This window comes from Elaeis guineensis, chromosome 2 (assembly GCF_000442705.2).
Source record: "Elaeis guineensis isolate ETL-2024a chromosome 2, EG11, whole genome shotgun sequence".
NCBI lineage: Eukaryota > Viridiplantae > Streptophyta > Magnoliopsida > Arecales > Arecaceae > Elaeis > Elaeis guineensis.
The window spans coordinates 112,450,132-112,472,821 of record NC_025994.2 but is presented as its reverse complement, the minus strand read 5'-3'; the positions used below and the strand labels follow the sequence as shown (position 1 = coordinate 112,472,821).

Below are 22,690 nucleotides of genomic sequence, written 5' to 3'. Positions count from 1 at the left end.
CTTTCCTGAAAAGAATACCGAAGGCCCGAAGACTTAAAACGGGAGCGATATCAACATATGTGGCTGCTTTTTATTGGGCTACTCCATAGCTTACTTGGGAAATTGGAAATAAAACAACTTGGTTGCCGGAAAAGTCGGTGCAAATGATTAATTTTATAATACACACGCGGTATCTACCGTCCCCGAAGGCTTCTAGCCGTTGTCCACCTCGCTCTCCATATATGGGGGCAGCGCGGCCTATCGCAACTCCAAAATACAAGCTCGATTTGTTCTTCGAGAGAGACAGAGGAAAGGAGATCTATAGGAATAGCTGCAACTGTTATTGAAGAAGCAGCCAACGACAAAATGACGGTGAGTCGTCTCTTCTCCAAGTTCTCAAACTGCTTACTTTCCTCTCTCTGAATGGCCATCGAGATCTTTTTCAGCAGCCTTAGATCTTTACCAACGGTGATATGTTTGGATCTAATTCGACGCTATGTTGTGTGCACACAGATCGTCGAGATGTGCGTGCATATGGATTGCTCTGGTTGCGAGAGCAAGATAAGGAAAGCTCTTCAGAAGCTCAAAGGTATCGTATCACAGGCTTAAACATTTAGGAGGAACCGCGCTTCCCTTGAAGTGCTTCTTACCAGCTGCAACAAGTAAAAGATATCAGTTTCAGACCAAATTCAATGTCTAGACCAAAAGCTTTAGGGAACTGCAATAGTGAATAGTGATAATGATAACAATTACGGGCGCCATTTTAATATTGCTGAAAATTTTAGAAAGCTAATTATATCCGAATTATTAATTTATTAATTTTCTAATTTGACAAACAGGGGTGGATAATGTGGACATAGACATGGGGAGGCAGAAGGTTACAGTGACCGGGTGGGTGGATCAGAAGAAGGTGCTCAAGGCTGTGAGGAAGACGGGGAGGCGGGCGGTGCTATGGCCCTACCCATACGGCGCGGAGAACCACACCTTCACCATCCAACAGTACTACCACCAGCAACACCCGGCTTTGGCTACTGGCCCGGTGAGCGTCACCGCCGCGCCTTCCTCCTCTTACAACTACTACAAGCATGGCTACGACGACTCCCGCATGCATGGCTCCTACCACCCTTCCGCGCACTCCGCCGTTGTCAACGAGAGGGCGGGAGATATCTTTAGTGTTGAGAATCCGAATAATTGTTCTATAATGTGATTACTTGTCTTTTTTTAAATTTTTTTCCCCTCAATTCTATTTATTTTCTTTTTTCCTTTTTCTTTCAAGAAAAGAAGCGATTCCGATTTCCGAGTACAGGTTATGTTTTGCTTGGTGTAAGCTGTGTTAATTTCCTTTCTGTAATTTATGATATCGGCATTATTTGGAGAGTATTTGGCAAGTGAGAGATAAATGCTTGTTGATCTATAATCGATGATAATGACATATGAACCTTCAAAGATTTGGAGTTTTTTTGATTGGTTCTTGTTGAAAAAAATCGACTGACCTTCGTTGGTCGATCAATCTCTGAAACAGTTTGACCGACATTCGATTCTAACCCACCAAATAAATGGACGATCCTAAAAGCGACTATTGATCGGTTGAGCAAACCGACACTACTCTCGACCGACCGACCGACCGAACATTCCTTCATCAAATCAAAATCGCAAGATAGTCGATGTTCGGACTCTACAGACAATAAGCTACTTCGATCGTCGGTCTTTTAGAATTACTAACCGACAACTGACTCCCGACGAACAGTCGGCCGACTCATTCAAATATATCATAACCGTCACGAATGGTTACTGCACTGATATCACGGTGTAATCCATGGGGATTAATAACCCACTATAAGATTATCGTCCCATGATTCTACGTCACTAAATGCGGGACCATATCCGGCAGTTACGACGATCTACTCTATAAAAAGGGGATAAGACAACAAATTTCGGTAAGCTAATCTTGATACGCTGAGCTCTGTCTCCGTTTTCATTCGACTGTTGTCCAGTCTCCTTCTTTGATTTAAGCATCGGAGGATCTCCGTCGGAGACAACTCCAGTCAGTGCGGATTTCATTTTGCATGTACTCGTTTCCGACGAACAGGTGACGAGGAGATTGGCCACAACAGATTGACGCACCAGGTAGGAAAAAACAGCAGCAAGAAAGAAACTCGCAATGACGAGAACCAGAGCTCAACAATCAACAGTGATTGGCTTGGCGAGACACTCTTCCCGTCGGGAAGAGGCCCCTCCCCTGCCTCCGGTAGCAGAGCCCAGTTCTCCACACCCCGTGGTTATCACAGACGCTCAGATTGCTGCGATCATGCAACAAATGAATATCCTTGTGGAGGCACTCAAAAGCCTCCAACAATAGCAAACCTAGCCATCACAACCGCCGGCGGAGCAACCGGTGGTGCATTCAGCGCCTTCCAAGCATAGCCGCCGTCATCCGCGATGATCTCCGTCTCCTTCACCAGAGCGGTGATCTCGGCTCTATCAACGGGATGAGCAGCAGCGCTCGCGGCACACTCGACGTGCCATCCACCATTCACGGCACCCCTCTCCTTCCCAATTAGATCGAGAAAGAAAGGAAAAGCGACCGCAAACACCATCTGCCTCTAATTCATCGGGAGGATCAACCCTCGAAGTCTCCCACAACCAGCGGCTTGAAGACTATGAACTTAAGTTTGAGAAAATCGACCGTCGACTCACTCAGCTCTAGACAAACAGTCAGAAATCGTCAAACGACTTCAATTTCCATACCGTCCAGCTTCTCTCCTGACTTATTTTGAACGAGCCGATTCCAATTCGGTTCAAGATGCCGCATGTGGAGCCCTATGATAGTTTCACCGACCTAATCGATCACCTCGAGAGCTACATGGTTATCGTAACAATCCAGAGAGCAACCGACGCCCTCCTATGCATCGACTTCTTGGCTACACTTCGAAAAGCTGCTCGAGCCTGGTACTTTGGGCTTCGATCGAAAAGTATCCACTCCTTCGAGCAACTGGAACATTCCTTCGTGGCCCATTTCAGCACCAACCGGAGGCCGTCACAAACCTCGGATAGTCTCTTTTCGATCAAATAAGGAGAGACCAAAACACTTCGAGATTTTGTAGCTCAATTCAATGCAGCCACACTTGAGGTCAAGGACCTCAACGAAGATATGGCCATATCGGCCATGAAAAGAGGTCTGAGGGGGTCCCGATTCACGTACTCACTAGATAAGATCCTCCCTCGAACGTATGTTGAATTCTTGGAGCGTGCGTACAAATACATGCATGCGGATGAAGGAGCTTCTAACCGGTGCCAGACAGAAGGCAAGGGTTAGAAGAAGAAGAAACAGAAGAAAGAAGAAGCTCCGACTGAATCAAGTCGGTCACCTACCAATGAACGAACTTCGCCTCGACGACGGAGTCCGAGGCCAAACTACGACAGGTATGACTCCTACATTCCTCTTTCTGCTCTTCGTGCGCAGATTCTTATGGAGATCGAAAGAGCAGAATCCCACGACACCCTCCATCGATGAGAGTACCGTCGAGGGGCCACGATCGAAAGAAGTACTGTCGGTTCCATCATGATCATGATCACGATACCGAACAATGCATCTAGCTCAGGGACAAGACAGAGACTCTGATTCGACAAGACTACTTTGAAAAATATCGAAGGGACCCACCGACTCAACCTCCTGCTGATCGACGACTCCAGCCGACTGAGGAAGCTATGAGTAACCAGCCAACTACGGAAGTCATCAATATGATCTCCAGACGGCTGGATTGGGAGGCAACTTCCGACGAGGAGTCGACGAAGCAATTGCAGCTCCATAATGTAATGACTCTCTTGGAAGATGATGTTCGAAAAATTCAAACTTCTCACTACGATGCTGTTGTTGTTTCTATAATCAACTAATAAGACTTCTTTCTGAATGCAACCACTTGGAGAATCAACTGCTTTGGTGTCGACTATATTTCGATCTTCTTGCAAAAACCGATATCCCTACTGCGATTTTAAAGCGACACCAAATATACTTCGGTTTTTACTGAAAAAGTCAGAAGATCGACGATCTCGACATCGAATATACTTCGGCTCTCACTGAAAAAGTCAGAAGATCGATGATCTCGATACCGAATATACTTCGACTTTCACTATAAAAGTCAGAGGATCGACTATCTCGACATCGATGACATATCGGATCCCCCAAAGAACTAATCTACCAACTTCAACTGGAGGCCAGCTCCGACGATGCAAATCCTCTCTACAAAAGCCGCACTGCCCCCATAGCCAGCTCTCCATTGAAACAGTTGGCTAATTTGCCGACTTAGTATCAACTAAGAAAGGCAAAATGTCAAGACGACCAAGGTCGGATTGGGACTACACCGACATGACCATGGCTGATCGAGGGATTATCAACATCAACGGGAGGCCAGCACCGGTAACAAAGATCTCCTCTGTAAAAGCCACGCTCCCCCATAGTTAGCTCGCGATCCAAGCAGTTGGCTAATTTGCCGACTTAGCATCAACTAAGAAAGGTAAAATGCCAAGATGATCAAGATCAGATTGGAATTATACCGACATGGCCACGATCAGATGAGGGACATTTGGCTTGCTACCGTTTATCAGACAACATGACGTATGAGCTCGACCAAGGTCCGAGCGATGGATATTCGACTTGCCATCGTTATCCTAACCAAATACATCGGACACCGCTCAACTAACAGATTCCACAAAGTCTGCAAAATAGTCGGATCAACGACCTACATCCAGAGATTATTCTACATACAATGCGACGTATAAGCCCGACCAAGGTCCGGACCATGGGTGTTCGACTTGCCATCGTTATTCTAGCTAAATACGTTGGAAATTACATGACTAGCAGATTCTAAAGTCTGCAAAATAGTCGGATCTACAATCTACTTTCAGAGATGGATCAACAAGTAAATGCTATAAATTTGACGATACAAGAAAGTATTTTAGAAAAGAACTTTCATTATCAAAAAGAGGAGTTACAAAATTGGACCAAAGTCCGACCATACAAAAGAAGAACCAAAGGCACCGACTAATCTTCATTCTACCGAAGAACTGGCAGGTCCATCTTGGATCGGCATCTCTAATAAATTTCACCTTTCAGCTTGGGAGCTACGCATCAGGTCAGACTGCGAAGATGGTTGGCTAATCATGTAGCCCGACCGACCACATCAGCAGCCTGATCTACTTTTATATGAAGAATACGGTTAACGACCGCACCTTCTTGGTTGGAGCCCGATCAGGCACCGAAGTTAGAAAAGAATTTCAGAGTACGACCAATGATCGAACCATTCTCGACGAAACTCGGGCAGCGACCGCACCCTCCTCGGAAGAGGAGCTAGGGGCGGGCTTCAAATTTTCATCCACCGACGAAAATGATTTTGATCATGTAGCTGAGATGGGGATGCGGGATACACAGAAACAAATCGTCGATCCCACCATCGGCATCAGGAGTAAAAAGCTGACATCGAGCAGAAGCATGATGCCACTTCCAAAATCGACTAACGATCAGACCCCACAACGAAAAAGCCTTCGAGTCCGACAGAGAGTCGTCGGCCGGAACCCACGACCGACCACCCCCTGTGGCAATCTCACTCATCGAAAATACTCAAAGAATCTAGACTGAGGAAAGCAACAAAAGATGATTTTCGCTCAAAAGCTACTCTCTAACAGAGCCCTCTTTTCAGAAAAGATAAAATGAGGGATAAGTACCTGGTTAACAGAGCCCCTTTATATAGAGGAATGTCCAATGGATCGGATGAAAGCAGTCAGACTGAAGCCATGTCAGATGACGATGTGTGGCAACATCTGAGCCCATCATCGGTCCGATGGTTCGACGCACTTACACCAGATTGAACCACATCACCTCCATCCACGTGAACAACTCCGGCTCAATGATGCCCCGACACGTGGTGGAAATCTACAAGCCAGAGTTGAATCGCATGACGCCGGTTCGCCTTCCCGATATAACGACTGGTGCTGGTTCACCTTCCACAAACAATGCCTGACACCAGATCTCCCTGTCGATATGACAGTTCAAGAATGATAAAAGAGATGATCGACCGTATTTCGGAGAATGTGGTGATAAAATCGAGACTCGACGTGATGGATAACCACTCCTTTCATTCAAAGTGACCGACCATGTAGCTACGCACACGATGACTCGTCATTTGGACTCAGAAGTGGGGGGGCAACAATCTGTTGCAGCCAATCTCCTCGTCGTCTGTTCATCGGGAACGAGCACATGCAAAATAAAGTCCGCACTGATCGGAGTTGTCTCCGACGGGGACCCTCCGATGCTTAAGTCAGAAAAGGAGATTGAACAACGATCGAATGAGAATGGAGACAGAGCTCAACGTATCAAGATTAGCATACCAAAATTTATTATCTTATTTCTTTTTTATAGAGTAGATCGTCGTAACTGCCGGATCTGGTCCCGCATTTAGCGGCGTAGAATAACGGGACGATAATCTCGTTGTGAGTTATTAATCTCCATGGATTACGCCGCGATATCAGTGGAGTAATCATTCGTGACGGTTATGATATATTTGAATGAGTTGGCTGACTGTTCGTCGAGAGTCGATTGTCGGTTAGTAACTCTAAAATACCGACGGTCGAAGTAGCTTATTATCTGTAGAGTCTGAACATCGATCGCCTGTTGATTTTGATTCGATGAAGGATGTTCGGTTGATTGATCGAGAGTAGTGTCAGTCTGCTCAGCCGATATATAGTCGGTAGTCGTTTTCAGGGTCGTCCGTTTATTTAGTGGGTCAGAGTTGGATGTCGATCAGACTGTTTCAGAGATTGATCGGTAAATGGAGGTCAATCAATTTTCTCTAACAGTTCTGCTATAAAATGATTTTGGGCAAGCTCAAGTTGATCATTTTCTAAACAAGTTGGGCTGAATTTATATCAAAGATCTAATTACATTTTAACTTTTGTTAATAATTGATATTGGTTTGGGAGGACGGAAGCAAGTTATACCCATAACAAAGTCATGTTTGAAAGTGGGCCTCAAATTTTTAGCACCAAGACTCAAAATTATATTTATATTAGATTAATTTTTGGAAGACCACTTTAATTCTTTATTAGATAAGCCTTGAAAGGTAGCTGATGAAATATGCTGTTTTTTTTTTTTATTGTTAAGATGACATATGCTGTTTTCAAAAAAGGAATCAGTGGGTAACGATTGAACATATGAAAATATTTCAAAATATTGTTCGCGAATTTCGTTGAAGTTATATTGATTAAAAAATATAAAACATCGCCTGCCCTGCAAGACCCGCTCGGCGTCGTGGGCCACCCGGCGTTTTTAGACTAAAAGAAACGTCTCACTTCTAATGCAATATCAAATAAATTAAAGTCATGTGGTGGCCTGTGTCCCACGATCAGACCGTCCAAAAAGCACTGATCTAATTGTGACCGTCCACTTGTATTCAGGCGCCCTGAGGAACGGCAACGTAAAATGAAATGCGTCGGCGAAACGCGTTCTTTTCACGCTCATCCTATCGACGCAACCGTTTTCTCAAACATCAACGGACAGATTCTAACTTCTAAGAATCGCAACGCGGCAAATCCGTAAATAGACGCAACTTAAGGGGTATCTCTCAATCTTGGCTGCGGTCCATTTGCGCTCCGCTTTCCCCTCTTTGTCCCTGTCACCGTCAAGCTCGCGCGTCCGGAGCTCAGAGACGTGGAAGCGGGAAGAGAGCGAGGGAGAAATCAAGGTAGAGCTCGGATACGATCGGTAATGGCGTCTCAGAGAGAACGCGAGAACTTCGTTTACATCGCCAAGCTTGCCGAGCAAGCCGAGCGCTACGATGGTAGGCTTTGATATCGATTCTTAGGGTTTCTCCTCTTCTGTCGGTGCTAGGGTTAGGGTTTTGATCCTATCCATATTTTTCCCCCTCTTCAGAGATGGTGGAAACGATGAATAAGGTCGCGAAGCTCGACGTGGAACTGACGGTGGAGGAGCGGAACCTGCTCTCCGTGGGCTACAAGAACGTGATCGGGGCACGGAGGGCCTCGTGGAGGATCCTCTCCTCGATCGAGCAGAAGGAGGAGGCGAAGGGGAACGAGAACCATGTGAAGGGGATCAAGGAGTACCGGCAGAAGGTGGAGTCAGAACTCTCAAAAATTTGCAATGATGTCATGGCCTTGATCGATGAGCATCTCATCCCTTCGTCCTCCGCCGGGGAATCATCAGTTTTCTACTACAAGATGTGGGCCAATCTGATTTTTTGGGGCCAAGATTTCGTAGGTTGTTAGAGATTTTTGGAGTCTTGATCCATCTTACTATTCGATTGTAGGAAGGGTGACTACTATCGCTACCTGGCGGAGTTCAAGACCGGCAATGACAGGAAAGAGGCGGCTGAGGAGTCCCTTAAGGCATATCAGGTATATATATTGATTTCCCTTTCTTCTTTATTCACTGTTAGAACTTTTCTTTTCTTTTTTTTCTTTTTTTTAAATAGAATGTATTAATTGCTTGCCCTTTTTTCCCTGCTTGCGCTCTTTGTTGAATAACTTTACCTTCTGGCACAACAAGTGCATTTGGTTTTCTGTTTTTTATCCTGTGGTCCGTGAACAAAATATTTTGTTGATTTCTTTAACGTATATCAGTGATAAATATTTGTCTTTTACGTGCAGCATAAAACTGCGTTCGTGCACTTGGATCTCTTGTGGATTTCTTTTGTTTATTGCAGCTTTATCTGCTAATTGAATGTCTAATGTCTTTAGTTCGGTGGTTAAACTTTGCATTGGTCAACATTTGTAGAAAGTAATCCAAGATGGTTGCCTGCATTCACCCATAATGCATGTTAATGTCCAAAATTTATTTCTGTAACTGGATTTGTTGATTGTACTATTTAGGTCAATCAAAGAATCAGAACTTTTTAAGAATTGCTTCTTTGATGGCCATATGTCCTAGGTTTATTGTCTTTTTATTCCGTATCATCACCCTTTGACTTGGCTATTTTGAACATGAATGCTAAAACTTGTGTCAGCATGGTTAGAAGTGCCGGACAGGTGACAATCTGATACAAGAACTGAGTTATTGATATGTTCCCATTTATAGGAATTCCATTAGATGCAAAATATGCAAATTTGATGCACCTTGCATGCTTAAGTTTGATTATTTTAAATAATGTTTATAAATATCTGCATCCCACACTTCATATAACAAGGAAATGTTGCAATTCATGGAAAGTTAAAATTGTTCATTCAGAACTTTAAGAAAAAGAGCCAAATCTAGAACTAACCTGATATGTTTCTTCTTTGTCTTCTTCTCCTCTCTCTCTTTTTCTCTGTGTGTATGTGCGCGTGCGTGTCACACACACATACATATACAAAGTATTTCACAATTAAAACCTTATTTTGCTACTCCATGTTGTTTTTTGAATCATTCGATATGCATACTGAGTCTTGCTACTGCTTTACTGTGTTTCCTGTTATGGTGATGTTTCTGAGCAGTTGCTCAACCTATTTGCAGATGGCTTCAAGTACTGCTGAGGCAGACCTGTCTCCTACTCACCCTATTCGATTGGGTTTGGCATTGAACTTCTCAGTTTTCTATTATGAGATCATGAACTCACCTGAGAGGTATGCATTTGCAATAGAGTTCAGATGGATTCTTCTATACTGTCTTATCATGGATATAATATTAGACAATAATTTCAGGGCTTGCCACCTGGCTAAACAAGCTTTTGATGAAGCTATATCTGAGCTTGATACACTGAGTGAAGAATCTTACAAGGATAGCACTCTGATCATGCAACTTTTGAGGGATAATCTCACCTTATGGACCTCTGACATCCCTGAGGATGGAGGTAATAGATGATCCACTTTTGAGGGTGACCTATTCAAGCACAGCTTCTGTAACTCTATGAATTTTTTAGAAGTAACCTCTATAATCTCATTTTAATTAGCTGCTGTATCTGGGCACTTCTAGCATATTGCTGATTTTTCTAGTTTATATCTTATACTAACTTTTGTTTATGCATTCACAGCTGCAACCTTTCTTTTGTAGGTTGGGTACTAAATGATGATGCCCACTCAATTTGCAATTATGGGTTCTTGCAATTATGTTTTTCTTGCTTTAACATTAATTTCAGAAACTGAAATATGACTGATTTTAAATGTTATGTGTTTGTGACTCTTTTCTTTCCATTTGAGGTCCATACAAATGACATAGCTGCAGCCAGAAAAACAGTCAGTTCTCTGATATTGGACTTGGAGCTCTGTTTGGCTGAGTGTGTGTTGAATGGGGCTCAGTATTTGGCAAGAACTCTTTGAGATGAAGAAAAAGGCTGAACTCACACGTTGGGCTCCTTATGAATTTTATAATGAAACAACAAAGATCATCCTATATTTCCATTTTCTTTTTTTTGTTTGTTTGGCCAACATTGGGTGGTGATTGATTGCCTTTTCTTAAAGATCACCCCCTCCCCCCCCCCCCCAAAAAAAAAGAGAGAAGAACAATATATGAGTTTTTCTTTAAAAGGTTATGAGATTGAGTTGTGAAAAGTGATTTTTTTGGAAGTATAGAAATTTCCATTAAAAAGAGATGTCTTTATTTTGAATTGCACAAATAATCGACATTTACTTGTTTATTATGGACAAATTTTGGATAATGCTAATGATTATGTTTTCCAACATTGACTTACAAATATTGGAGACGTATCTTGCAAGGTTGAATAGAAAAATTTTACTAAGTTTCATTTTACTTTCATTGATATATGCGCTTGGAAAAAGATTGTTTGATATGATTAGGTTGAGCTTGCCATAGTTCTATTTTATTCAACATCAATAGGAGTTGACAAACGAAATGGAGAAGATCTTTCTCTATGTAGTGCAATGTTCATTTAAAAGCATTGCTTTTTGAGATTTGTTCCCCTCTCAATGAGAGAATTTTGAAGAAATGTTCTCGCAGAAAGTTCATCCATGAACGCAATATGAGGAACATATTCGTAATTGCCGATTTTAGTTGGCGTACTTAATGGCAAGGTTTTAAATCTTGTAGGACAGGGCTGTCTTGGTTTTTTCATGGAATGGGATGTGCCGCCATCCAGCCCTGTCCCGACATTTAGGAAAGAAGATGTCCCAAGACATCTCAATTGGGATGTTGGGACGCTAGCGGGATGGCCTTGTCTCGATGTCCCGTGGAACGTCCTGTTGGGACCTGAGTCCTTGCTTAAGGGTATAAAGGTGTAAATGTAGATCTATAGAAGAGAATGAATCAATCTCTTGGTGATTAACCTATCATGATTGTGTGACACTATGGATATGTGCATGGTGAACAAAGGACTTGTTTTAATTGGGCGAGAATTGCAAAAGTCAAATTGCCCACTTCGAAACCGCACCTTGGAAATCACCCCAATGAGTTTAGAGTTATAATTTACTGAATCGGAGAGAAGTCTTGAATTGGCTGGATTGCAATTTGGTGGTCTTTTCAGGCAATTAAACAAAACAAGCCAAATTGCCTACTTCGACTGCTTATCTTTTGGGAGAAGTCCATGACAGGATGCCGACTTCTTGGCAACCAAAGATGAGCAAAGTTGAAATTTGCTGGTCACTTATGTTAGACTAAAACCTTTTAAGTCTACTTTATTAGTGACACGCTTAAGTTGTGTAAAGAGATAATGAAAGATATTGTGATGAAAGCAATCTACAATAAAGGACTGATTCCTTGTAAAATTTCATCCTGATTCTCAGTATTTGCTTGAACCTTTTAACAAGGTTGCCAAATCACCTAGATGGCCCTAGGCACTGACCGTTTTAAAGGCCTAAGTGAGATGCCTAGGTGGCCACAAGGATTGCTTGAGGGGAAAAATTCCTAGAAATGAATATGTTCTTTTTACTAAGAGACAAAATAAGTATGAAATTTTAATTACTTTAATAAATTAACATAAAGGTGTTGAATCAAGACAAAGGCAGCCCTTAGGTGGTCAAGTAGCCGCCTAGGTGCCAACCTAGCCCTCTTAGTTGGCTGCCTTGCTTGAAGGTTTGGAAAATGCGGTTGCTTAGGTGGTTGGGTTTTTGAATACGTATGTGGCTGCTTTTGACAAACTTGCCTCTTAAGGATGTGGTCTTGAACTCTTGGACAAATATGATTGTTTCCAAAGTAGCCATACTTGTACTTGATAAGTCTTTTCTCAGATATTTGGCATAGATTTGTGCATCCAGTTCTGCCTAGGAGGCACAGGTGCTTCAAATTACATACTGTCTTTTCATTAGAAATGTATATGATATTGATAATTGTCAGATGCTTCTAGGATACATGTCCAATACTTATTTTGATTATCCTATTTTTGAAGATCACAAAAAGCGCTATGGATCATTCTTGGATGCACTCAAGATACTTTTGAGACATATCAAGAATAGGGAGAGGGTTTTTTCTCAATTATTTGGCATTGCTTTGTGCGTCCATTTCCACCTAGGAAGCATAAATGCTTTAAATCACATTGTTGTTTCCATATTAGATATATAGGATTTTGATAATTGTCAGATACTTCTAGGTTATGTGTTTGATACTTATATTAAATATCCTATTTTTCAAAATTAGGAAAGGACTGCAGGTACTTCTCGTACACACTCAAGATAACTGTGGGATAACTTTAAGAATGGTAGGATACCGGTCACTGACCAATCATGTTCTGGAAACCTTTTAAGACAATGTCTTTGAATTATTAGGTTCCCAAATGTGTCTTTATTTTACTTTTGGAGTTTTTAGCCCTCGTTATGTTGTGGTATCTGGACAACATTCATAAAACCCCAAACTTTTTGTTGTTTAAAATTTTTGTTCACATCTTTTATGCGCTTTCTATAAATTCCATATTCTGCCAAGACAGAAAGGAATTTATATTCACCTTGATCAAATAGTGTGCTTGTGTCATTGAAAATCCTGCTTGATGTGAATGTTTTCCATGACCTATATCACATGAAATATCCATGTTTACTGTGGTCTGCAACTATTCTTTGAGGAGCTTCTAATGTTAAGCATGCTTTTCATTAGAAAATTTTGAAACCTTTCAAAAGAATCCAATTTGGAGCCGACCAACAAATTACTCATGTCATGTCCATCTTTTAATTGGCTTTATAGAGCACAATGATGTTTTTTTTGGTCATATCCTAACAATTGTGAACTTTAACTAATTTTTCTCTTTTTATATTGATTAGTTCTTTGTTGGTTTATGAAACTTGCACCGTGTCTTTGTTGCTCGGACCAATGTTGTTAAGACCGATATTGAATAGGTTAGTTGTAGAAGGGCACTCAATCGGATTAGATTGCAGATCATGATAGTTCTCTTTGATTTCTTTTAAGCACAAAAGATAGTGTTGAAACAACATGTAAGGTAAAAAGCATAATTAACTTGTGATTTGAACAAATAATGAATGAAAAACCATCATATGAGGACACAAAATGTTCACTTTTAAAAAGCCATAAGTTGATAAATATCATGTCCAAGAAATAAAAAAACTACATTTATAATTTTATTTCACCATATAATAATATCTAAATTTGAACTATTTAAACCTCACAAAAAATGTTTATAGGCACGAGCTTATTGAACTCAGTTCTCCATTGAAATAAGAGATTGTAGAAGGAACCAATTTTTTATAAGTGGTAGGAGACATAACTCTAGGCTTAGCTTCAAAACAACTAAATCTATTTATTAAACATTGAAGTTAAAGGGAAATTGTTGATTTGTTGTCTTGGAAGTTTATCAATGATGAATTGGTCAGTTTAAAAATCAGAAATTAATTGATGTTAAAAATTGATATGCCAGCGTTAGGTTGTAAAATTACGACTTCAATTGGGTTCTTACAGTCCAAAGGGTCCATGCAGTCCATGATCCGGATCCTGTGATCCAAATCTGGATCTTATGATCCATACTGATATCGAACTAGGGATCTGATGCAAATTGCAAGGGGTCATTTTAATTTAGGCTGTACAAACTAAATTTTGGGTCATACGGTTTGAACCATGGATGGTAATACCCCGGCAACAATGCATTTGGACTGAGAAGTAACCAAAGTCTTCTAATAGGGAATACATTTTCTTTGGATTCTTCTTGGAATGTCGAACTTACACATGCTTCCTAAGTGTTTCTGCATTCGAAATGTTTTGAAAATATCTGCTTCCTTGCACCTGCTCTTGATTCTGGCAAATTAAGGATCGACATTATGTTTGGTTACATATCTGATGTGAAACAGGATGTGTTTAATTATTGATAGTACAATTTTTGTGATGGTTTTATTGCCTTCTAAAATAAAGTTGTCAAGAGACTCAAGGTGCCTCTTTTTCTCCCTACTTTCATGAAGATAGCTGGGATGCTACCTCCATGAGGCTCTTCACGTTTGGTTCCACATTAATTTTTATCCCATTCTTGCAGCGCTGGAACATAAAGTTTTCTTGTGTACTATTTGATGTCTAATATTTAAAGGATTAGGATTCCAAAGCATAACTTCTTGTGATACTGTTGTCCTACCATATGAATGAAGTTCACCATATATTCTCCCCTTTCTCGAGTCCCATTCTGTTGTTTCATTTTTTTTAAGTTCACCTTGAAAGTAGCAAAGTTTTTATCAACAAAAAATTTCGAATGAATATCCTCTGTCATCTTAGGCTGTTGTGCACATTCATCTCTTACCCACCTGCTTGTCTCTACCAGCCTTGTCATGCTACCCAGCTATTAAAAATTTTTGATGTGCCTTCTCCAGAATTCACATTTCCCATGTTTTGGTGGAATGTGGATGGAAGCGGGCCTGGTAATGTGCCATTTTTCTTGCATCTAGTGTCATTTATCTAGACATTATATCCTTATATCCAGTTAAGCCATCTTTTCCATTGCTTATATCTGTTAGAAGCTTCTTGAAAAAAATTAGTTCTTGTATCCCGCTATTCCACTGACTAAAGTCTTTTCCAACCATCAAGTAACTTACAAAATACTGGCTCGAAATTGTTAGGAGAGTAGATACTGCATGCAGTTCCTTTGAGTTTTAGACAATTTAATGGGGTTTAGTCCGCTTTGTTCTTGATGTCTTGTCCTTTTTAGGTCATTTGTTTCTTTCTTGTTTCTTCCTCTCCATTTCTTTTTTGGTTTGAAACTTACCAGGATTCATGGTTTTTAGGTTCACTTGTAGTTCAAGCATTCTTGTATGATGAGCTCAAGCTATACATCACATAAAATTGTTTTTATCAGACCTCTCATTTCGCTTTATTTCTGAGCATGGAAGTATAAATTAGCAATTTAGCACATAAAATGCATTCCTTGAATGTCTGGCTTCAATACAAGAGTTAAGTATTGTCTACCATGTGTGCACCAGTATGTATATCTAGTTCATAACCTATGCTAGGAATGTTGTTGAATATGCACCATTAGTCTTATATTAGAAACACATGCTACATATTTATAAACCACAAGCTAACATCAACATTGCATTCATAAGGAAACTACATGTTTTGAAAAGAAATATTGAGTGTGAAATGTAAGTAAAAACTGCAGCAATGCATATACGTTTTTTGTGGATCATAGGATATTGTTTGACATGGAGAAGATTGGATAGGACTAGTTTGGTACTTAACTGAAGCTGTCAAAGGCAGCGGGGCGCTGAGACCTCTTGTAGCTTAGGTGCCAGGTGCAGAGCAAGGAATGGGCTTGTGCAATGCACATTTTAAGGGAAAGATTATAAATACAAACTTTTAAATTGTGTTACATATAAACTAATGTTTAAAGTCTTGATATTGGACAGTGTGGTTGTTGGTGCTCGCTTAACCATATTAAGATGTAATATCACGAGATGATAATGTGGGCTGTACTGTTACTAGTATCTTACTGGTACAGTTAAAGATGATAATATGAATGGATTGTTATGGTGGTGAAACTTAAAATGGAAGGGGGGGAAAAATGAAAAAGAGTTATGCCACCCCAATTATCTCCTTGGAAAAAAAAGCCGCATTAATTGATTGGCTAGGTTTTCATTTTTGCTCAGACTTGATTGGGGAGAGACTGATGATTTAAGAGAAAAAAAAATGTTGGGGTTTTGGTCTAACATTTGATATACAGAAGCAAACTCAGAACTCCCATTCTGTAAGGCTTACAGTTCCATTTTTTTTTTTGGAAAGATGGTAACGCATCAAATTCATTAGGATGAGTTGCAACTAGCATGGACTTACCATCTTTGTGGACTTCTTAAACGTTCTTAAATCTACTAATGTTGCAGTTTGATCAACTTCCCTAGTTATTTGTAAGGCCTTCACTTTAGCTATAACATTCCTTGAACTGTTCCTTATGACCTTGCTTTTTCATGATTTTACCTTGTTTTACTTAACATTATTGTTGAATGTTATTGCTGTATTCTAGACATGACATTAGTCAAATGTTCCTTGTTATCTTCTGTGTTCTTCAGCAATCTTTGCTACATTCAGGATAGGCAAAGAATAATACTGTAGAAAATTTGAGATTATCTCTTCTAAGCTTGCGTGTCTCTCTCATCACTTTCTAGCTCAACCTTTTGAACTGATGCTAAGGAAACTATTTAAAATTTTTGATGCTTTCTACTTTTGGAAGATGTATGTGTAGTGATATTCTCTAAATTTGGCTGCAGCAGAAGATGCTACAAAGGAAGGTGCTGGAAAGGCTAATGCAGTTGAAGATGCTGAGGTTGGTTTCTATAGCAAAGGAAATATTTTGAGTTATAAAGACTAGATGATTCGGTTGCTCCTTTGCTGAAATAGAGATTGTTCCATAAGCTGACCTAAAATTATTGCGTTCTCTATTTTTCAGTGAAGCAGACCGATTGTGAGTTCTGGCCTGGAAGGATGAGGATACTGAGGACATCCACGGTGGTTTTGGTCTTTTAGTTTAATTTTCAAGTATCTCCCAATATTTTGTGCTTGTTTTAAGGGATTTTAGTTGATAGTGGGACGTGTACACAACTTAGGGTCGGAAGATCATGTTGTTCTACGTGTCATCACATCCTTCTCATGCTTCGTAATTTAAAATATTGCTGACATGGTGCTTGTGCTTTCAAGAGTCATTACATCAACGTTATACAGCAATGGACCACTCTCTTTAGCCAAGTTTTTTTTTCAGGACGAGCATTGTCAGAACTTGTTCTGGTAAGTGAGAGTGGAGACAAAAGTGTTGGATGGGCTTAAGGTAAAATGATGGATGTGATAACCTTAGTGATCATTTACATAGCTGCTCAATTATTTAATATGTTGTGAGAAAATGAGAGTTTCGTTGTTTCTCATTTCCTGATTTTTTTAAAAAAAAAAACTTTTTAAATGTTTTCCTGAAAGTCTCACGAATGACGCCGTGCTGGATGATGATGGCAGAGTGATCCTCCGAAACGGTAGCTTGTGCCTTGTTATTGCGCTGTTCCATACCGTATGGAATCTTTTTCGGCCGATCACTTTATTGTTGTCCGGCCATCCGTTATGAAAATCCCTATTGTCAACTATCTAATGATACAATTCGTATCAGTTTTGAATGCTCGTGATAAGCTGTAGATGAAAGATTTATTAAGGTAACGTACTGTATGCAGTATAATGGGCTTACATACCCTGGAATACGTATTGAATAATCCATCTTTCTTTTTTTTTTTAATTTTTTGGTAAAGGGTCAATCCATCTTTGAGATTCTAATCATTTTATTCTTTTTAATTGATTATGCAACTCAAAACAGTTATTATCTAAATTTTTTTCGGGTTAAGAATATCATAACAAATCACGTGATGTCATAAATAGATAATAGAATATCATAAATAGATAATAGGATGTCATGATAATTTTTTTTTGAAGATAAATAAATATTTTTATTATTTAAAATTTTAAATCAAAAAATAAAAATACAAACATTTAATAGATATATTAATGAGCATTGAGAAATATGATTATGTAGAGCAATTACGTAAAATATTATATTTTATATTAAATTTTTTATATCATCTGCAATGCACAAAGAGAATTTCTCTGTTCTAATATCCTTGCTAATCTTGAATGAAGCCCGATCCAGCTCGCCCATCCTAACCGTCTTGGGATAGTAGCAACATCTCCTGTTGCACTGGGATTTATCTGTAGTGTTGAAAGAAAGTCTTCCATTGCTGATATTTTTTAGTCTCGATCACCAAATTATGCAGTGCTTAGAAGTTTTAAAATAAACTATAATAATTTATGTTTCTTAAATTTTCTAACCAGAACACAAAAGGAGCAGTTTCTTAGGAAGCATGGATGATCAGTTATCAAACCATGTGGATATAGCCTGATATAGCAGTACAAAGAGATTCCTTTTTTGAACTCAAACTATATGAAGGTGAGAGCGTGTAACACGAACCCAAAAATAAATAAATAAATAATAAATAGTAAAACCCACCAAGAGCCAGACAGTCATGAAACTTCCACGGATGGAGGTTTTCTATAAGCATTAAGCAGTGATCTTCACAAATAACTGTTCGGAGTCACCTCTCTTCTAATTTCGGCTCCAAGTGAAAGAAGTTTCGGCTCAAAATTCTCATAACCTCTGTCAATATGAGCAACACCGCCAACCTCTGTGACCCCTTCTGCTGCCATTCCTGCTAGGACCAGCGCAGCTCCACCTCTCAAATCAGCTGCAGCAATGGGACAACCAGAGAGAGCAAGGCTGGAGAGGAAGATTTAAATAAGCACCCGATTGAGTTCTTTTCGGGAAAAAGATCAGTCATACGGCTAGAAATTAACCTCTAAAATGGTACCACCCTGTATACATTCTCATACTTTGTATAGGCATGACACAAATAATGCAACAAATTACCTCCTTGGTTTTCTTCCTTCAACTAGTGCTGTGCTTCCATGAAGTTTAATTCTGGCACCGAGTTTCTGCAGCTCTTCCACTACCACAAGCAGAAAGTGGTTGATGCTGGTCAGCTAATAAGAAACGTACCGTATATTCCTAGCATGTCAAATTTATTGGTGATGGCAAATTAGGATATGGATCTTGAACTCATTAGAAGTAGCCTTACAGAGACCCAACAAGGAAGTGAGTTGAAGAGGCAACATCAAAAATAGCAGTCATAAACAAACACAGCCTCAAAATGGAATGTCCTTTTCTAATATGAAGGATGATAAAACAACTCGACTGAAACGCATGCAGCTTTTTCACTAAGTGAATATTTGACATCATGAACATGCAAGCGTAAATTCCCTCCAAAAAAAAAAAAAAAAGAACAAAATAAAAAAGAACCTGCAAGCGGATGGTGAGCAAAGCACATTATTGCAAAATTGAATAAGAGCAGTATCACAATTAAAAAAAAAAAAAAAAAAGAATAAGACCCGTAAATGGAGGGGTTATATTTTTATTAAACAAGATTGAGAGGAAGGACTCATGTTATACCCCGAGTGTAAATATGGCAGATCAGGAGATGGATTTTGAACTCATTAGAAGTAGCCTTACAGAGACCCAACAAGGAAGTGAGTGGAAGAGGCAACATCAAAAATACCAGTCATAAACAAACACGGACTCAAAATGGAATGTCCTTTTCTAATATGAAGTATGATAAAACTACTCGACTGAAACGCATAAAGCTTTTTCACTAAGTGAAGATTTGATATCATGGACTTGCTAGCGTAAATTCCCTCAAACAAGAAACAAAGAACAAAATAAAAAAGAACCTGCAAGCAGATAGTGAGCAAAGCACATTGTTGCAAACTTGAACACGAGCAGCATCACATTAAAAAAAAAAAAGAATAAGACCAGTAAATGGAGGGGTTATATTTTTATTAAATGAGATTGAGAGGAAAGGACTCATGTTATACCCGGAATGTAAATAGCACATAGCTAACTTCACTGAGTAATTCCTTTGACTTTGAAGGAGTTAGATTTAACAACTAATTGGATAAGGTCAAGAACTATGTAAATCCAAAAAGGAAAAAGTTATTTAATGTGTGGTTTTGCTTGAAATCTGGTCTATAATTTCATGCAATATTAAGGTAAGTTTGAACAATCATACTCATATGATAGTCAAGCAAGATGAAACAAGAAGGATGCCAATAAACAATAATCCTATAGTCATATTACAGCATACCGTGATGCATACGGTTTTCAAAGACAGATTCTTCGACAATGCTTGATCCATTACAAGTTGCAAGCAAGGCCATGAACTGGGGCTGAAGATCAGTAGGAAATCCAGGATATGGTGATGTTTTCAGATAAAAACCTTGAAGATCTCCTCCAGTCGCTGCAGGCACTGCTGAAATCTGCTAAAGTGGGTGAAATTCTTAGACTTCGTGGTTCTACAGAGCACAAGATATAGGGGGCAAAGATAAAAACTACTCATACCTCTAGAATACCAGGCCCTCTCAGTGTAATTCTGCAACCAGCTGTGGAAAGCTTGTCTATCATGCAACTTAAGTGATATGGGATTACAGGTGACAGTGAAATGCATGATCGAGTAATGGCTGCAGCAACCATGAATGTACCAGCTTCAATGCGATCAGGTGCAATGGTGAATTCAGCACCATGCAACTGCTTTCTACCAGTAATAACAAGTGTGCCTGTGCCAGCCCCTTCAATACACGCCCCACAGGCAACTAGAAATTGGGCAAGATCAGCCACTTCTGGCTCCTGTAATGCAATCGATATATCCTGAAATTTCTGCAAGCCAGAAATGAAAGATCTTATTTTGGTTCCTTAATATCTTACCCGAGCTACATTTGAAAGTACGGACACCCCCTCTGCCATAGATGCTGCCATCATGAGGGTTTCAGTTGCTCCAACACTGGGATAATCAAGATGGAACTGACCTCCAATGAGACCTTTGCCATTTGCTGCACGTACTCGGACTTTCCCATGCCTGTGAAAAAGGTATGCACAGATTTATGTCAATGCTTGCTCCCAACATTCAGCAGCTTATAAATGGTTTCACAAAGTCAAAGTATGAGATTGTGACAAGCACTATTAACTATTAAGTAAAGAAGGAAGACCAGAGGCTATGGTTGTTGTTAATTTTAAGTGGCATAGAAATTATTAGCCAAAACCAATTGCTTTCTGAACTCATACGTTGCATAAAAATATCTTAACCAAAGAGATCTAATCTTTATCTAATTGTATACACTTTGATCTGCTCAAAGGTGCTGCTCGGACCAATATATTCAGAATTACAGAGTGAAGAATACATAAGTAATAGTATCCACCAAGGTTAAAGTATATGTGCTGAAAGTGCAACATTTACATATAAAAAAGATCCGCATAATACATCGAATATCTAATATCGGACTATCTGGCTCTAAATCTTTATTGATAAAACTAAGAGATAATTGACAAATTAATCCACTCTGACAATCCATGTATCTGTTTTCAACTGGAAACTTGCTGGTAACCAAAAATTCTTTCCATACTTTTCCACATCTAATACCGATGTTAAATTTCTGCACTTGTTAAATGACAGACCAGATTAAAACTATTGAAAGATATATACAATGACTGTCTTGGATCACAATCCCTTGTGATCCAAACTTTATTTTGACAGGAGGGCTTGTTCCCTCTCATCACCAGTAACCAAATTCTGGTTCTGATGATCCAACCCCACTACCTACTTGTGTTTCAGAATAGTGTCATTGTTCATATCTCAGTTCCTCTTTTATATAATTTAAACATCATAAAGGAATTCTCTCAAATGTTACGATTGTTCTCCCTATGAATCTATCATCAAAAAGAAAACTCAAAAACTTGAATCAAAACAACCAACGATATAAGCTACAAAAATCATAACTTTGATACTACCCAAACAGATCACCGGAGTATAGTAATATACTTAACTCAATTCAACAACAGCCCCAAGAGCCGAGAGCCCCCGGACGTAGAGATCAATGGGCCGCGCCCCAATCTTGCACCCTCCCGGCAGCGCGACCTCGGCCTCCCCGAACCTTGCCACCAGCGGGCCCAGCACGAAGAACCCAGCCCGGATTCTCCCCACATCATCAGGCGACGGCTCGACGGAGCTAACCCGGGTTGCGTCCACCACCACCTCCCCACCGCCCGCCTCCTCCACCCGTGCCCCCACCGAACGGAGCACCGCGGCCATGGTCCGGGTGTCGGACAGGTCCGGCACGCCGCGGATCACCGCGGGCCCCGCGGCGCAGCAGAGGGATCCGGCGAGGACGGCCAGGGCGGCATTCTTGGAGCCGCTGATGTGGACGTGGCCGGAGAGCTGGCGGCCGCCGGAGACGACGAGCTTGTGGTCGAATGCCAAGGCTGGGATCTCGAGGTGGGCGGGCGCGACGGAGGCGGCGGCGGAAGGGGTCAAAAGCGGGGGCTTTCTGGAGAGGGAGAGGGGGAAGTGGGTCGAGGGGGCTGCAGCAAGGGCCATGGAGGCGGGGACGGAGTGGAGGTTAGGTTTAGGTGTGGAATGGGGTTCCCGAATTGGGATCGAGGAGGGATGCCATTGGATTTGGAGGAATTAGTATTAGGGTTTTTCTCGTGTTTCTCTCTTTCCTCGTTTCGCTTCGGATGCTCATTTCGTCTTGGACAAGGTGACGAAGCTCTGCTCCCAGTCAGGTGATACTGGATGCTCGTTCTCTGAGAAGGGACGAATTGGAACGTGAAATCTTCGAATTGGATCAGGGTTTAGACATCGTTCCAGCAACAATAGTAAATATGGACACATGGCAGTTGATTAGGAGAATTTGAGATTCGCTTGTGGAATACATCGGCGACAGGAACAG

At 40.4% G+C, this 22,690-nt stretch overlaps 3 protein-coding genes across 4 annotated transcripts; 2 read left to right on the top strand and 1 right to left on the bottom strand.

Annotated features, from left to right (window-relative positions):
- Positions 1–196: 196 nt before the first annotated feature.
- LOC105043961 (heavy metal-associated isoprenylated plant protein 28) lies at positions 197–1,436 on the top strand. The gene is made up of 3 exons (XM_010921716.3): positions 197–351; positions 493–568; positions 819–1,436. Exons 1-3 carry the CDS (start codon positions 346–348, stop codon positions 1,184–1,186), a joined length of 450 nt encoding a protein of 149 aa, XP_010920018.1. The 5' UTR covers positions 197–345; the 3' UTR covers positions 1,187–1,436.
- A 6,182-nt stretch (positions 1,437–7,618) lies between these two features.
- LOC105043958 (14-3-3-like protein D) lies at positions 7,619–17,022 on the top strand. 2 transcript variants are annotated; one of them, XM_010921701.4, is made up of 7 exons: positions 7,619–7,811; positions 7,904–8,210; positions 8,298–8,385; positions 9,479–9,588; positions 9,667–9,815; positions 16,600–16,652; positions 16,776–17,022. In XM_010921701.4, the coding sequence occupies exons 1-7, from the start codon at positions 7,739–7,741 to the stop codon at positions 16,776–16,778; spliced, it is 783 nt and encodes a 260-aa protein (XP_010920003.1). In that variant the 5' UTR covers positions 7,619–7,738; the 3' UTR covers positions 16,779–17,022. The 2 variants fall into 2 exon arrangements, with proteins under 2 accessions (XP_010920003.1, XP_010919994.1); XM_010921692.3 differs by having other exon boundaries at positions 7,621–7,811; positions 16,597–16,652.
- A 1,157-nt stretch (positions 17,023–18,179) lies between these two features.
- On the bottom strand, positions 18,180–22,483 carry LOC105043951 (uncharacterized). Its single transcript, XM_073251381.1, is given in 7 exon segments — positions 18,180–18,632; positions 18,783–18,861; positions 20,053–20,224; positions 20,307–20,591; positions 20,670–20,822; positions 21,787–22,401; positions 22,403–22,483. Coding segments are annotated over 7 exon segments (1,587 nt in total). The 3' UTR covers positions 18,180–18,430.
- Between the last annotated feature and the right edge of the window lie 207 nt (positions 22,484–22,690).